General features: G+C 51.7%; 4 protein-coding genes across 4 annotated transcripts; 3 read left to right on the top strand and 1 right to left on the bottom strand.

Annotated features, from left to right (window-relative positions):
- Positions 1-322: 322 nt before the first annotated feature.
- On the top strand, positions 323-811 carry CAOG_08564 (hypothetical protein; the record flags this gene model as incomplete). The annotated part of the gene is made up of 1 exon (XM_011271844.1): positions 323-811. A coding segment is annotated over one exon (489 nt), but the record flags the coding sequence as incomplete, so codon positions are not given.
- A 191-nt stretch (positions 812-1,002) lies between these two features.
- Positions 1,003-3,177, bottom strand: CAOG_01964 (RuvB-like 2). Its single transcript, XM_004364775.2, has 5 exons — positions 3,150-3,177; positions 1,953-2,816; positions 1,540-1,778; positions 1,318-1,447; positions 1,003-1,215 (listed from the first exon to the last, which is right to left on the bottom strand). Exons 1-5 carry the CDS (start codon positions 3,150-3,152, stop codon positions 1,036-1,038), a joined length of 1,416 nt encoding a protein of 471 aa, XP_004364832.2. The 5' UTR covers positions 3,153-3,177; the 3' UTR covers positions 1,003-1,035.
- A 464-nt stretch (positions 3,178-3,641) lies between these two features.
- Positions 3,642-5,216, top strand: CAOG_01963 (hypothetical protein). The gene is made up of 5 exons (XM_004364774.2): positions 3,642-3,909; positions 4,082-4,186; positions 4,281-4,427; positions 4,539-4,705; positions 4,988-5,216. Exons 1-5 carry the CDS (start codon positions 3,679-3,681, stop codon positions 5,151-5,153), a joined length of 816 nt encoding a protein of 271 aa, XP_004364831.2. The 5' UTR covers positions 3,642-3,678; the 3' UTR covers positions 5,154-5,216.
- Positions 5,217-7,069: 1,853 nt separating this feature from the next.
- CAOG_01962 (hypothetical protein) lies at positions 7,070-8,391 on the top strand. Its single transcript, XM_004364773.2, has one exon. The coding sequence runs from the start codon at positions 7,228-7,230 to the stop codon at positions 8,110-8,112; it is 885 nt and encodes a 294-aa protein (XP_004364830.2). The 5' UTR covers positions 7,070-7,227; the 3' UTR covers positions 8,113-8,391.
- The last annotated feature ends 4,442 nt before the right edge of the window (positions 8,392-12,833 follow it).

Below are 12,833 nucleotides of genomic sequence, written 5' to 3'. Positions count from 1 at the left end.
GCGTGTGTGTGTGTGTGTGTGTGTGTGTGTGTGTGTGTGTGTGTGTGTGTGTGTGTGTGTGTGTGTGTGTGTGTGTGTGTGTGTGTGTGTGTGTGTGTGTGTGTGTGTGTGTGTGTGTGTGTGTGTGTGTGTGTGTGTGTGTGTGTGTGTGTGTGTGTGTGTGTGTGTGTGTGTGTGTGTGTGTGTGTGTGTGTGTGTGTGTGTGTGTGTGTGTGTGTGTGTGTGTGTGTGTGTGTGTGTGTGTGTGTGTGTGTGTGTGTGTGTGTTTGTTTGTTTCTGACTGGGCTGGTCTGGTTTTTGTTCTTGTCGCAACTGGCATTAGGTGCACGCTGGCATGCAACAAGCCGAAGCCGCTCCAATGAAAACGCGCCGCAAATCTGCTGCTTCTGTGGAGCATCACCCTTTGCCCTTCGATGAAGAGCTTTTGCCTCCGCCACCCGCACCACCCGTTGCTCGCAGACAGTCCAAATCTGCTTTCAGCGTCGAGATGCCAAAGCCCAGCAAGCCCGCCGCTGCGTCCGCATTTGCGGCTGCTCCGCTGCCCGAACCGCTGCGGCCCGATGCCCCTGCGTCAAGCAGTACATCACCCGCTGCCAGTGAGCCAGCCGTCATTAGCGCTCCCAGCTCGGGCGCTGTAGAAGGCACAGCGTCCGCCAGTGTTGCGGAAGCCACACCGGCAGCTGCTCCTGCTCCTGCTTCTGCTCCTGCTACTGCTACTGCTCCCGCTCCTGCGCCTGAACCCGCAAAGCGAAAATCGCCAGCAACAAAGGCTCCAGCCAAGCCGCGCGCCACCAAAGCAAAGTCCAAGTAGTCAGCCAAACATTCCATTTTTTACTTTTGAGACGAAATAATATATATCTTTCTCTTTTTCTTTTTGTTTCTTTTTCGTTTCCTGTGCCATTTGTTCTTTGGCAAAGAACAAAAGAGCGGTGGTAGCATGGTGTTGCACCTCTCTCCGTCCATTGGCCGAGCTTGCAAGAGCAGTCTAAAACCAAAAAGAAACTGTAATTTTAATAATGAAACGGGGCTTGCATTTTACGACATTTGCATCGCTTCGCCTGACGGTGCTGCGGCTTGCTTTTGCTGCTCGCGCTCGGCCATCAGCTTGTCAAAGGCGTACTCGTCCTGGAAATCGTTCAGGTATTGCGCCGATCGCGTCTCGTCCAGGAAGAGCTTGTAAACGCGCTTAATGTCACTAACTTCGACCACCGTCGCCTATTGACAGAGGATGATTGATTTGGAGCGATAGTCAGATGAGCACACGACGGAAAAGACCAAGTAAAAAATCGAAAACAACACCAAAAGGCAAACACCAACCTTGCGTTTTCGGCAAACCAAGTTTGCGGTTGTGATGAGCTGGATGGCATAGCGCAAAGACGCCTCTGTTCCAATCTTGGTGAGAATGCGAAGTGCGTCGGGGGACAGTGTCACAGATTCTTCCTCGGATCTATGGAGGCACAAGCGTGAGCACACACAATGTCCAGCAGAGCAATCAACAAGAAAGTCCCCCCCCCATCCATCATAGACGTGTGGACCTACCGAATACGGAGAATTTGAGCAATATCGGTTTCAGTGTAAGGGGTGGTGGTGATGATCATCAGACGATCGAGCAGATCGATCGGGATGCCGTGGGGGCTCTTGTAGTTGGTGCCACGGATGCGGGTGATACCGCGGTTTGTGGCCATAATCAGAATGGGAGCCATCTCGCTCTCAAGCGCGCGATTGAGGAAGGAGAAGCACTCGATATCAAGCATGTGGACTTCGTCGATGAACAAGACCTGAGGACGAGCGCAAACCAGACGGTGTGGGGGGGGAGAGAGAGAGAGAGAAAAAAAAGCGGTGAGATTCATGCAAACGCAAAGAACGAAGGAAAAGGGCAGGAAAGGAGCAGACAAAAACAACAACAAAAAAAAAAAACAGAAAAAAACTCGTCCAATCAATCAAACACTTACACCAGGAATCAGCTCGGCCTTGCGCTCCTCGCGCCACTCGGAAACCTTGGCGTTGATTTGCTCGCGAACTTCGGACTTGATCTCACCAGTGTCGCCAGAGAAGAGGGCGAGGAAACCCTGGGTGCGGCTGTTGATGACATCAATCTCGTGGAGGGTGACCGTGTGCACAACCTCCTTGCGCCGCTGGAGCTCTCCTTCGGGGCAAGAAATAAACTTTGTCTGTGGGCCCATGGCGTCGTACTCTTTGACACGCGCGTACGAGCGGCCAAGCTTGGTGATGCGGCCAGTGGCCTTGTCAATGCTAATGACATCGCCGGCCTGGACCTTTTCGCGGGTCAGCGACTCGATCATCTTCTGGCCAAGCTCGTACAGCGTCTCCATGTCTGTCGTCTTGAGCGTGAGCTTGCCGCGACGCTGGCCGGCGCCCGTTGCAGGTCGATCAATGACAATCTCGACGACCTCGCCCTCGATAATCTCAGACTCCTCCTTGATGCGCACGCCGATCGACTGGCGGAATGCCTGTGTCAGTGCCTCGGTCTTGCTCATCTCCAGCGAGAAGATCTCGCTTGCGGAGATGGTCGTGAACGGCGTGTCCGCGCCCAGTGCTTGCGCCATTGCCATGGCCAGCGCCGTCTTCCCCGTGCCTGGCTGACCCGCAATCAGGACTGCGCGACCGGCAATCTTCCCCTGGCGGATGATTTCGAGAATGAGGCCCGCGGCGCGTCGTGCTGCCAGCTGGCCCACCATGCCGTCCGAGACCTCGCGCGGCTCGAGCGCGTCGTTGAGGCCCAAGCCATGGATGTGCGAGTGCGCGCCAATGCGCTCAATGCGCGTCAAGTCCTTCATCTCGGACACGCGGACGGTCTACAAAGAGAGAGAGAGAGAGAGAGAGAGAGAGAGAGAGAGCAGAGCGCAACAAGGGTAAGAACGGTTGGTCTCATCAGCAAGAGCAGTCCGAAGGGGGAGGGGAAAGCAGCAGAGGACAAAGAGAGAGAGAGAGATCGCTGGATTTTCGTTGTCTGTCGCTTTGTGTGAGCATCTTCCCCCCCCCCTCGCTCCTCGCCGCGCTGAAGGACTGTGCTGGGATGCGTAGTAAGCGGTATGTGAAGCGAGAGAACGCGCGCGAGAGAGGGAAGCCGAGATGGAAGCTGAGAGAAAGAGAGAGAGCAGGGGAAAGCAGAACCGCATGTGGCTTACCATTGTGAATGAGGTTGAGAAGAAAAAGAAAAAAAAAAAAAAAAGAGTGAGGATTCAGAGAACTCCAAATGGGGAACTTTGAGCGAGGGTAGCGTTGGAAATACGACCACGAACGAGACGAACGACCTCACCAGCGGATGTGAAATATAATTTTTAGTTGATTGAGGGCGAGAGAGTGGTGGAATAGTGTGCAGGAGTGGATGAAAGGCGTTGTGCAAAAACGAATGGTTTAGCGTTTATGAAATAAGGCAGTAGGGATCGAGTTATCCCGTCAGAATTTGGATGGAATCAACGTCCAGTCTGGATATTTTTATTGTATGATGGTAATATTGATCAGAAACACGAGCTTGTGTTTTGGACTTCAAAATGAAAGCCGCAGGTCTTCTTCCGACAATTACAGTTGCGCAGACCAAAAGTCAATCTCCAAAACGCAAACTCGCTCCAAAGCGAACAAGCGCATCATTTTCAGAATCTCCATCACTCGAGCATTCGTTTGATACAACTCTGAGCCGAGTCCGTCCAGCCGGCGATGGTAGCCGAAGGTTTGCAGCTTTTGCATTACCTCAATCCAGTCCCTGTTTGTGAACAGACCCAGCTCAACACTCCTGTATTCAAGTCAAACGTCAGCATCCATCGCTGTGATACTATTCGACTCCAAATGTCTGGTGCTGCAATCTGCCGAATGGCCTTCGAGGGCAAGAAGGCCGAGTTCATCGCCGCAGTGAACAACGACACGCGCGTCCTGACGACCAAAGACGAGGTTTGTTGCCCCTCCCAGCCACCACGCCCCACCAAGATGAGTCATCGGACTTGTGTGATCGACCACGTCCTGAATTTCAACCCACGCAAAAGCCGGCTCTGCGTGAAAGCCACGACTCACAGTGTTTTGCATTGGTTTCTGGAACCGCGCTTTCTCGTTTGCCGTTGAGCAGGACGATCGCCAGCCCCTCCACTGGGCATGCTCAGGATCGCACCCCGAGATTGTCGAGTTCATCCTGGCTCAGCAACCGCCCGTGGACGTGAACGCAGCGGACGATGTAAGCAGACTCTTGCTTGTGAACCGGGTTTCAATGCTTCGCAATGGTCTGTCAATGATCGTACTAAGTTGAATGCATTGTTGGTACGACATAGTCGGGCTGGACTCCTCTACACATTGCAGCCTCTGTTGGAAATGAAGGAATCGTCCGACAATTGCTTGTCAAGCACGCCAATCCAACCAACACGACGGATTCCAAGCAAACTCCGTTGCACTACGCTGCCAGCAAGAACCACCTCCCGGTACATTCATTTGATAGGAGGGAACATGAGACCCTCAAGCACCCAGTTGTTGGCTGACCATCATCGGCCTGCGCATTTTTTTGTTTGTTTTTGCGGGAATTGGCTGTTTAGGTGAGCAAATTGTTGCTCGAGCATGGCGCAGACGCGAACGCCCGGGACAACACTGGCGCAAGCCCCTTGCACCGCGCTGCAATCAAGGGGCATACTGCAATGTGCAAAGCTCTTATTGCTGGTGGTGCCAGTGTCAATGCTCTGGATCGGACAAAAAGCACTGCTTTGTAAGATTTCTCCTTGTCCTGTTGTCTGGTTGTCTGCCACCAGCTTGTCTGCCCGAGGCTTGCTGCATCGGGCATTAGTCTGATGCAGCATCGGATGCAGCACATCGCACGGTGTTTCATTGGTTGCCCATAGTCCCTGAGTGTCGATTCTAGCGACTTCGACACTGTGGACAAAATGCGGGGAACAGCCGGATGGAGCATCAGTCAGGAATGCACGCAATTCGATGATTCAACTCACATCTGGCCCTCCCCCCCCTGCTCCTTCTTTCGCCTTGACAACAGGCACTTGGCTGTTTCGGAAGAGCACGGCGAGCTGGCCGTCGAACTGATTACTGCTCACCGAGCCGACGCCTCTGTGCGGAATGTCGATGAGCAGTCAGCGCTCGATCTCGCGAGTGCTCGTATTCGCGCTTTGCTCCTTCCACACCTGCAAGATGGCAACCCATGATGTTTTTGTTCGATGCGCTTTGTTGTTGTTGTTTAATCCGCCCATTAAATTTGACGCCACCTCGCTGCTTGTTTATCACGATCTACAAACCACTTGTCTGTTGTGCTGCTTGACCATCAAGGTCTTTGTGGAGTTATGCGCAGATTGGCTGGGGGCGGTAACCTGTTGCGAATCTTGTTGTCAAGCGACTCGAGTTTTAACTTTTTTTGTTTACGCCCTGTCAAATCCCTCGGCTTGCGTGGTATTTCGCATGGCATGTTGTTTCTCGCACTTGTCTAATGTGCACAGCACGGATAAAACGAACGAAATGCGGACCAACGGTGGTGGGAGGAGAGGGGGAGGGGAAAAGGGTTGAGTTGTGTCTGGGGAAACACAATTGCCAACAATATGGCGTGTTCAACGTTTCGCCGCTGGGCGTGAAGTATTTTAATATTTTTTCCACACCAAATTAATTGTGCGAGAAAGTATTCCGACAGTGCAGTTTCGCATGGAGTAAACAAAACAACCTCACCGGTTGATCTATTCACGTCACGATGAAAGCGTCCTCACCTGTTTTTTCCCCCCCCCCCGCACACTGCTAGAGCCCAACGGCAGCATGAGCGAAAGAAGAGGCAGATCGTTCAATGACAGGAGATCTATACAGTATTGCTCCGCTGCTTACTCTGTCGTCAGACCTTAAAAAGCCGTGTCTTAGTCCTGCGTTGATTCTTGTTTTTTTTTTTTTTTGTTTTGGGTGTGTTTCAAATTTGCAGCGGTTTCGCTTCTTGTCCTCTCCAGCTTGTTCGCTTCGTTTCCTCTTGCGTTGTTTTGCAACTGCAACACCTGCAGCTCGAGTAGGAGCAGCTGGTTTACAGACGTCAGGTAAGCGCGATTGCCGGGAACGGGCCATCCTGTCATCATCCCTGCGAAACGTGAATGAAGAAGAAGAAAGAAAAAAAGAAACAAAAGGGAAAATAAAAAACGCGCTTAACTGGTGGGTGTAAATGGTATTTGTACACAAGATGCGTCACAACATTGCAAGCCAGGTCCAATGTCAATACGACCAAAAAACAAAAAAAAAATCCCCAAAAAACAATAATTGGCGAGAAGCAGTGTTTTCGCGTTCGTTGGTCATTGTGTGTTTTGTCTTGACTGTGTCTCATGTGTTCCAGACACCTGTACCATAATTTAGCTTTGCAACGCGACCAAAAGCAGCAGCCAGCAAATAGAAAGCGAGGACGCTCAAGAGCGAGGGTGTTGATCGGGGACGGATCTCGTCGGCCAATCAAAACTCGCGCTTCTCAAAACAAAAATAGATAAAACAACCATTCAAAAGAAAAAAAAAAAAAATCACGATTTGCCAGTCACAACAACATTAACCCCGTGCACAGAGGGTTTGCTAATATCATTGCATTCAACATTCGCAGAGCGTGCAGCAAAGGTAACAACTTTCATACCATACAGACACAAATTTGTTCCTTCCTCGCGATTCGCTTTGACTTTCTGTGATGGCTCATTTCCCCGCCTACCACCGTCTCCTGAGGCTTGTTATGGCCCTAAGCCTTGTTGGTAGGGAAGCCCCTCCCCTTCCTCCCCCGGCCTGTCCTGGGCAGCAGGTTGTAGCACTCGGGGTGTTGGCCAATTGGGCTCGTTTAAAAGCGGGCGTCCGCATTTGGATGAGCGTTCAGTCCTATTCATTTTTTTTTTCTTTTTGGCTTTTTCTTGAGTTTCCTTCTCTTCCCCCCCCCCTCGCCTTTGGCACTCACTTCCTCTTCTCCAACCACTAGTTTGACTTCTTCTCTTCGCTCTTCTGCTTCCACGCCGACTCGCGCGTCTTGTATTTCTCCCCAATTCACGTTGTTTCATTTTTCACGTTTTTGCGATTTTTTTTTTCGTTTTTTCAGATCTGAAACCAATTATTGACGCATACGATTTTTTTTTTTTTTTTTTTTTTTTTTTTTTTTGCTTTGTCGCGTCATTTTTTTCTTCTTAATTCCCTCGCCCCCTCTGCTTCCTTTCCTGTCGCTCAAAAGCGCGCAACAATCACACAACTCTCTTCTCATCTCTAGTTATTTTTTCTCCTGTCGCACGAGCCATGCAAGCAATGGTATGCAACCGCGTCGAGCTGTCGAACGTATTCTCCGTCAGCAATAACAGCAGCCCCCAGAACGACACGATGAACAGCTTGACCTCACGGCGCTTCTCGGACCCCGTCCAGTTCCGCCGCCACCGTCAGCTTGTTCAGAGCCACTCTGTACACCCCGAAACAAGCGTAGGGCAGGCTATGGCACAGCAATGGCCCGTCGCAGCACCAAAGTCAAGCGACAGCAACAACAACAACAACAACAACAACGCGAGCGACCACACCCCCTCGCTGAGCTCGTCACGGCTTGCCAAGCCATCCCTCAGCGCCTTGAGCGAGGAGGACGCCGCCCAAATGATTGCGTTGAGCAATAACCCCACTGCAACCGAACTCTGCGAGGCTGGCGGCGACACGCAACGCGAGTCCGATGCGATTCCGATGCAGTCTAATTGCATCGACGACTTCCATAACGAATCAGAGCTCTCCACCGTGTCCTCCCCGACTGCCGCGTCGTCTCGCAGCTGTGAAGCAACGTCTCAACAGGATGACGACTGCCACAGCTTTGCGACTTCTGACATGCATGTTGCGTTGGGCGACGCCTCCTCCTTCGGCTTGTCCAACCGCCCGCAGCGCTCGAGTTCTGCCCCTCCGCAACCAGCGCTCATCCAGTCTCGCCCGTCTTCCAGCAGTTGCCGCATCCAACGACGCGTCTCCTTCAGCGATACGGTCAATGTGCACCAAACTTATACGCCCACCGACTACGACCGCACCATGGTTGCGCTGGGCTCGCTCACACCCGCCAAGATTGAGGAAATCCGCCGGGAGATCATTCTGTTCAAGTACTACGAAATGGCCGTCCACCCCAGCTCGGTCCAGCACAACGCGTACATGATCTGAGGCCCAGCGTTCATTCCCGGCGTTCTCGGGCCTCTGTCTCCTTTCTCTCTTTCCTCCCGTCCGCTTTGTACATGCTTTTTTTTGAAACACTCAGTCAAAGACCTACATGAATCTTAATTGTACTTGGTCGTTTTGCTCTTCTTTTGCTCGTTCTTTTTCAGATTTTCGATTTTCGATTTTGGTTGTATTTTTTGCGTTTTTGCCGTTTCGTTTCGTGACATCGTTAACTTTGCCTTTTCTTGCTGTTGTTGTATTAGTGCGGTCTTTCATTTTACCCCGCTGTATTGCTAGTTCGTTTATATCTATTAAATGTAATTTTGCAAAGCAAGTCGTCTCAGCGCAGGCATGTTAAATGAGTCACATTCGCATTTGGATTCGCTTTTTTGTTTTTGCGGTTGTCGTTTTTTTTTTTTTTTTTTTTCGCTCGTTGTCTGAATTTTTCCATATCGTTCAAAGTAAGTCTGACGGATTTGATGACACTTGCTGGAGTTGATGCTCACTCTTCTTGTTGCTTCCAGTCGCTGCAGTGCAGTACAGTACAGCAATCGGTAAGCGGACTGGCTCGTCTCAGAAATCCAACCAAAGCCAACAACCCAAAACCCCAATCCACAAAATGGAATGCGCGATCGCACGCGCACACACATGCGTTTGGCTGCTTTTGCACTCTCTCGCCGCACAGCAGCCCTACAACTCGACAAGGCGCTGATGCGATGAAAGCACCAGGAGCGACAGCCGTCGAAGAAGAAGACACAACCAGCATTCACGCTGTCTGTCCAGCTCGACTTTTACTGATTGACTGATGCCGTTTTGAATGACTCTTGTCACCAATCCTTGTGATGGGATTGGGCTGACCACCGGCCTTGTGAGAGATCGCTCAGGAGCCATTTTGTTTAATGTTTGTTTTCATTTTTACACTTAGATTCTGTTTGGTCTCGTCTGATGCGCTTGCGACCGTCTCTCAAAGAGCAACGACGCAAAGTATGAGACAGATAAGGAGTTGGAGATTGCCCCTGATCGGAGTGATTGAGGTCGGGGCCCCACGCTGGCCGTGAAAACGAAGCAGCGAGCAGCTCAGCTGAGCAAGCTCAGCATTTCTCGGCAATCCCCTCCACCGACAGCCAGTCATCTCCCACCAACCGCACTCCTTCTCCCTCGTGTGTACGCAACCTTTTCATGCCATGCACTGATCAGAGTTGATGGTGGCGCGGGTGCGGATGCGGCTGCTGGTAGTGTTGGGGTTTCGCGCGAGTGACGGTTTTTTTTTTCTAACGCGGCTGGCTGACTGCTCTCAGCACCCCACGTTGTCGACCTCCTGACATCAAACGTCGCTCAATGTTGGTCATGTCAACCATCCGACAGTGCGATCCGACCGCGAGTGTGTGTTCTGGGTAGAGATTGGCGTGGCCTGTTGATACGCACTCCAACCAGCCGATCCTGGATTTCCGCTCTTCACTGCTTTAGGGTTGATTTTCAAACCCGCCAACCTTCCCAAAAAAGAGTTTAGAATTACGTGAAACGTGTCTGATGGGTCAAAGAGTGTAAGGGGGGGGGGCGATGAAGCGCTGTCGGCGTTTCCTTCAGTTTTGGCAATGTTGTTGCGAGGGAGATTTCGTGGTTTTCTTTGCGCGTTTCGCATTCATTTCGCCGCAGCCATCGTCGCTAGCATTGTTCTGGTGGCCTTCCGGCCTGCTTTCGTCTTCTCTATGCAAACCAGCAGCGCCTTGCCACGCTCTGACACGTAGGGTGCGAGGCGGTGAGGCGAGGGGAGTCAGGGGCGGACGACTTGGCAACGGGGTGGGTGTCAGATGCGGTTTGAACAGATCTCCAATAGATCCCCATTATCATTTTGCCCAATCGTTTTTGAATCTTCACCGCAACGGTTGCTACTACGCATTTCGCTTCGACTCACATCTGATCGCTTTCATCTCACATATGATCTTTACGATTTATTCCTCCCTCCGACTCTGCCTGAGCCAGAGATGTCAGGCAAAGAGAGCAAGGGAGAGACAGAGGTGGGACGATGCGGAGACTTTTTGAACTCTTCTCGCTGCCCTCTCCCTGTGTCAGTTGATTGATTTATGGATCAACCCGATGCCATCTGACTCCACGGAGAAACAAAAACAAAACCCCGTAGAAACTGTGCAGCGTTGTGTTTATTGCCAACGCAGGAAGGTGTGAGTCGGGATCTAACCACAAAGATCTTTTCTTTCGCATTTCTCGGCGCACCGCTACGTCCTTGCTCATGCATGACTCAGCCGTCCTTCTCCAAACGACTTTCCTTTGACGACCGAACGGAGCGAGAGAGCGAGAGAGAGGAGGACATGCCGTGATCACAAGCCATGTATTTGTGGGCAAACAAACACACGAAAACACACACACACACAAAAAAAAAAAAGCCCGAAACAAACAAACAAAAGATCAGATTTTGTTTACATTGGAAACCAATTGTCGAGGCTTTTTAAAGCGCCGCCCATTTTCCGCCTTGGAATCAGTCAGTCTTCATTTTTTGTTTTGTTCCCATTCACTTTTTCCATTCTCTTGACTACCTTCTCAGTCTCTGCCTTTTGTTGACCAACATTTCGCGCGCTCGCTCTTTGTGTGGCAGGGAACAACTGTGAGTACTCGTTGTGCGCGAATCTCATTCAATTCATTGTTGCTGGGCTGTTTTCGCACCCAGCATTTTGTTCAAATCGCACTCTCGCTCTCGCTCTCTTCCCCCCCCACCTGCTCCCCTCCACCTCCACGACTCCCTCCTTCGTCACATCAAAGCGACAACAACGCGGTGGGCGACATGACGATATGAGTGCGACAGGACGTGGTCTGCTGCGCTCATCGTCGAGTGGCGTTTCGCATTCGCACCTTTTGAAAAATCCGTCTTGCGCTTTCTCGCGGTGTGTGTGATACTTTGCCTAGCTGATGAGCCAACAAGACAAAAAAAAAGCGTTGCACTGGGCGACAGGCTGCAAAATCGCCGTTTTGCGTTTTTTGTTTTTTTTCGCACGTCCATGTTTGACGACGACACCGTTCTCGCTTCTCCGCTGCTTTCACTCCCGTTCTTGTGCCGCTGCTTTCACTCCCGTTCTTGTGCCAAGTTCACTCTTCCAAAGCCAAAGGAGAGAGAGCGGCTGTAGCTGTGATACGTCGGCACAAGTCGTGTTGGCAACCGAAACGAACGTCAGCCGCGGATTTAGATCTTTTTTTTTTTTTTTTTTTTTTTTTTTTTTTTTTTGCGGTTGACCACCTTTCGGACGTATGTCCATTTTTTCAAGCAAGAGCCCGCTCTTGTGCCTTGGGGCGACTGTCTCTTTGTGCGGCTACGCTGCTAAACTAATGGAGGGAAAGCGGGGCTGCGGCGGGGGGGGGACTGGGGAAACGACTCTTGGCAGCAAATACGCAAAGATCCAGAAACGGTTCCCATTTTCTTCAGGGACCACCACACCTTCGGCTCCCAATGAGAAACTTTCCCCATGTGCTCCCCTGAGGGCCTTAAAACCAAGACTCAGGAGCCAAGGGGTTCCAAAGAAGGGATCCAAGGGGCGGGGGGGGGGGCGGCGAGCAAAACACTTTTTGGTTGTTGGTTTGGCTGTTGACTCATTGAAATGTCGATCATGTTTTTTTTTTTTTTTTGTTTTTTTGGTTGTATTTTGTTTCGCATCTTGTTCGCCTCTTTTTTCCTCTCTAGATCTAAGTCGACTTCCCGAAGCCCAGTCTTAACAAACCCAACGGCACTCTTCGAACAAAGTCCCAGCTTTGTCTTTCGGCTTGTTCGTTTTCCAGCTCCTTGCTCGTTCATCCTTCCCTCCGCCCCCCCCCAAATCCTTGGATTGCATCCCATTCCTTCCCCCTTCTGACTCGGTGCATTTTGGTGCTCGTGTCCATCTCGTCATCTCCCAAGCCTTCCTTGTTCCGTATCTTCTCTCGGATCTTTTTGTTCTTTTCCTCGTGTTTTTTTTTTTTTTTTTTTTTTTTACTTCTTCCCCTCTCCTTACATCTGCATGTCTGCCACATCGCTTCCCCAGTCCGCCGACCGACTCAGCCAGACCAAGCACAGCGCACCGACGACGACCAGTGTGACGCCAGCAACATCCTTTGACAACATCAGCAGCACAGGGCAGCAGTTCAGCGGGGTGGCCGGATTGCGTGCTCACGCCGCCAATCTCACCACGGCCACTGCAACCGCAAAGCCCTCCGCACAAGGCATGGAGAGCCCACCGCCGACCCCGCGTCACGTCAAGTCGCATCCCACCATCGCCACTACTACTACTACTGCTACTGCTACTATCAGCAGCAGCGGCAGCAGCAGCAGTAGCGATGTCGGCGCTGTTGGCAACGCCGATGACTCATGGACGCTAAATCATCCCACGGCGCCCACACCCACTGCCTCCGCCACGGCTACCTCCACCGCCACTGCTACTCCCATCGCCCCGATCACGCCAGAGGCGGATGACGCGGACGACGCTCTCCTTGTGCAGGAGATTGCAGAGGGCCTCGGCATGGATCCCTTCCTGGTCCGATGCGGACTGGCCACCCCCGCAAACGTCGCTGCCCAAGCATCTCGTCCGATCGCTCCCTCATCTGCGCACGAGCCAATCCGCCGTCGCCACTCTGCACCCGAGCCAGGCGTCGTCAAGAAGATCCAGCGCGCTCGCAAGGTTGCCTTGGACTTGCGCAAGATGGAATCCAACGCTGCCCAACAGCAGCAACAACAATCACAACAACCA

This window comes from Capsaspora owczarzaki (assembly GCF_000151315.2).
Source record: "Capsaspora owczarzaki ATCC 30864 unplaced genomic scaffold supercont2.2, whole genome shotgun sequence".
NCBI classification, from domain to species: domain Eukaryota; class Filasterea; order Ministeriida; family Capsasporidae; genus Capsaspora; species Capsaspora owczarzaki.
The sequence above is the reverse complement of the archived record's forward strand: the minus strand, read 5'-3'. Positions and strand labels throughout refer to the sequence as shown.

Bases quoted from the DNA above. Each gene is read 5' to 3' on its own strand.
- CAOG_01964 (XM_004364775.2), bottom strand. The intron at 1,448-1,539 runs GTAGGTCCACAC...GTGCCTCCATAG, and splicing joins GCTCAAATTCTCCGTATTCG to ATCCGAGGAAGAATCTGTGA. The intron at 1,216-1,317 runs GTTGGTGTTTGC...CTCTGTCAATAG, and splicing joins TGGTTTGCCGAAAACGCAAG to GCGACGGTGGTCGAAGTTAG.
- CAOG_01963 (XM_004364774.2), top strand. From the start codon at position 3,679: ATGGTAGCCGAAGGTTTGCAGCTTTTGCATTACCTCAATCCAGTCCCT. The intron at 3,910-4,081 runs GTTTGTTGCCCC...GCCGTTGAGCAG, and splicing joins TCCTGACGACCAAAGACGAG to GACGATCGCCAGCCCCTCCA. The intron at 4,187-4,280 runs GTAAGCAGACTC...GGTACGACATAG, and splicing joins ACGTGAACGCAGCGGACGAT to TCGGGCTGGACTCCTCTACA.
- CAOG_01962 (XM_004364773.2), top strand. From the start codon at position 7,228: ATGCAAGCAATGGTATGCAACCGCGTCGAGCTGTCGAACGTATTCTCC.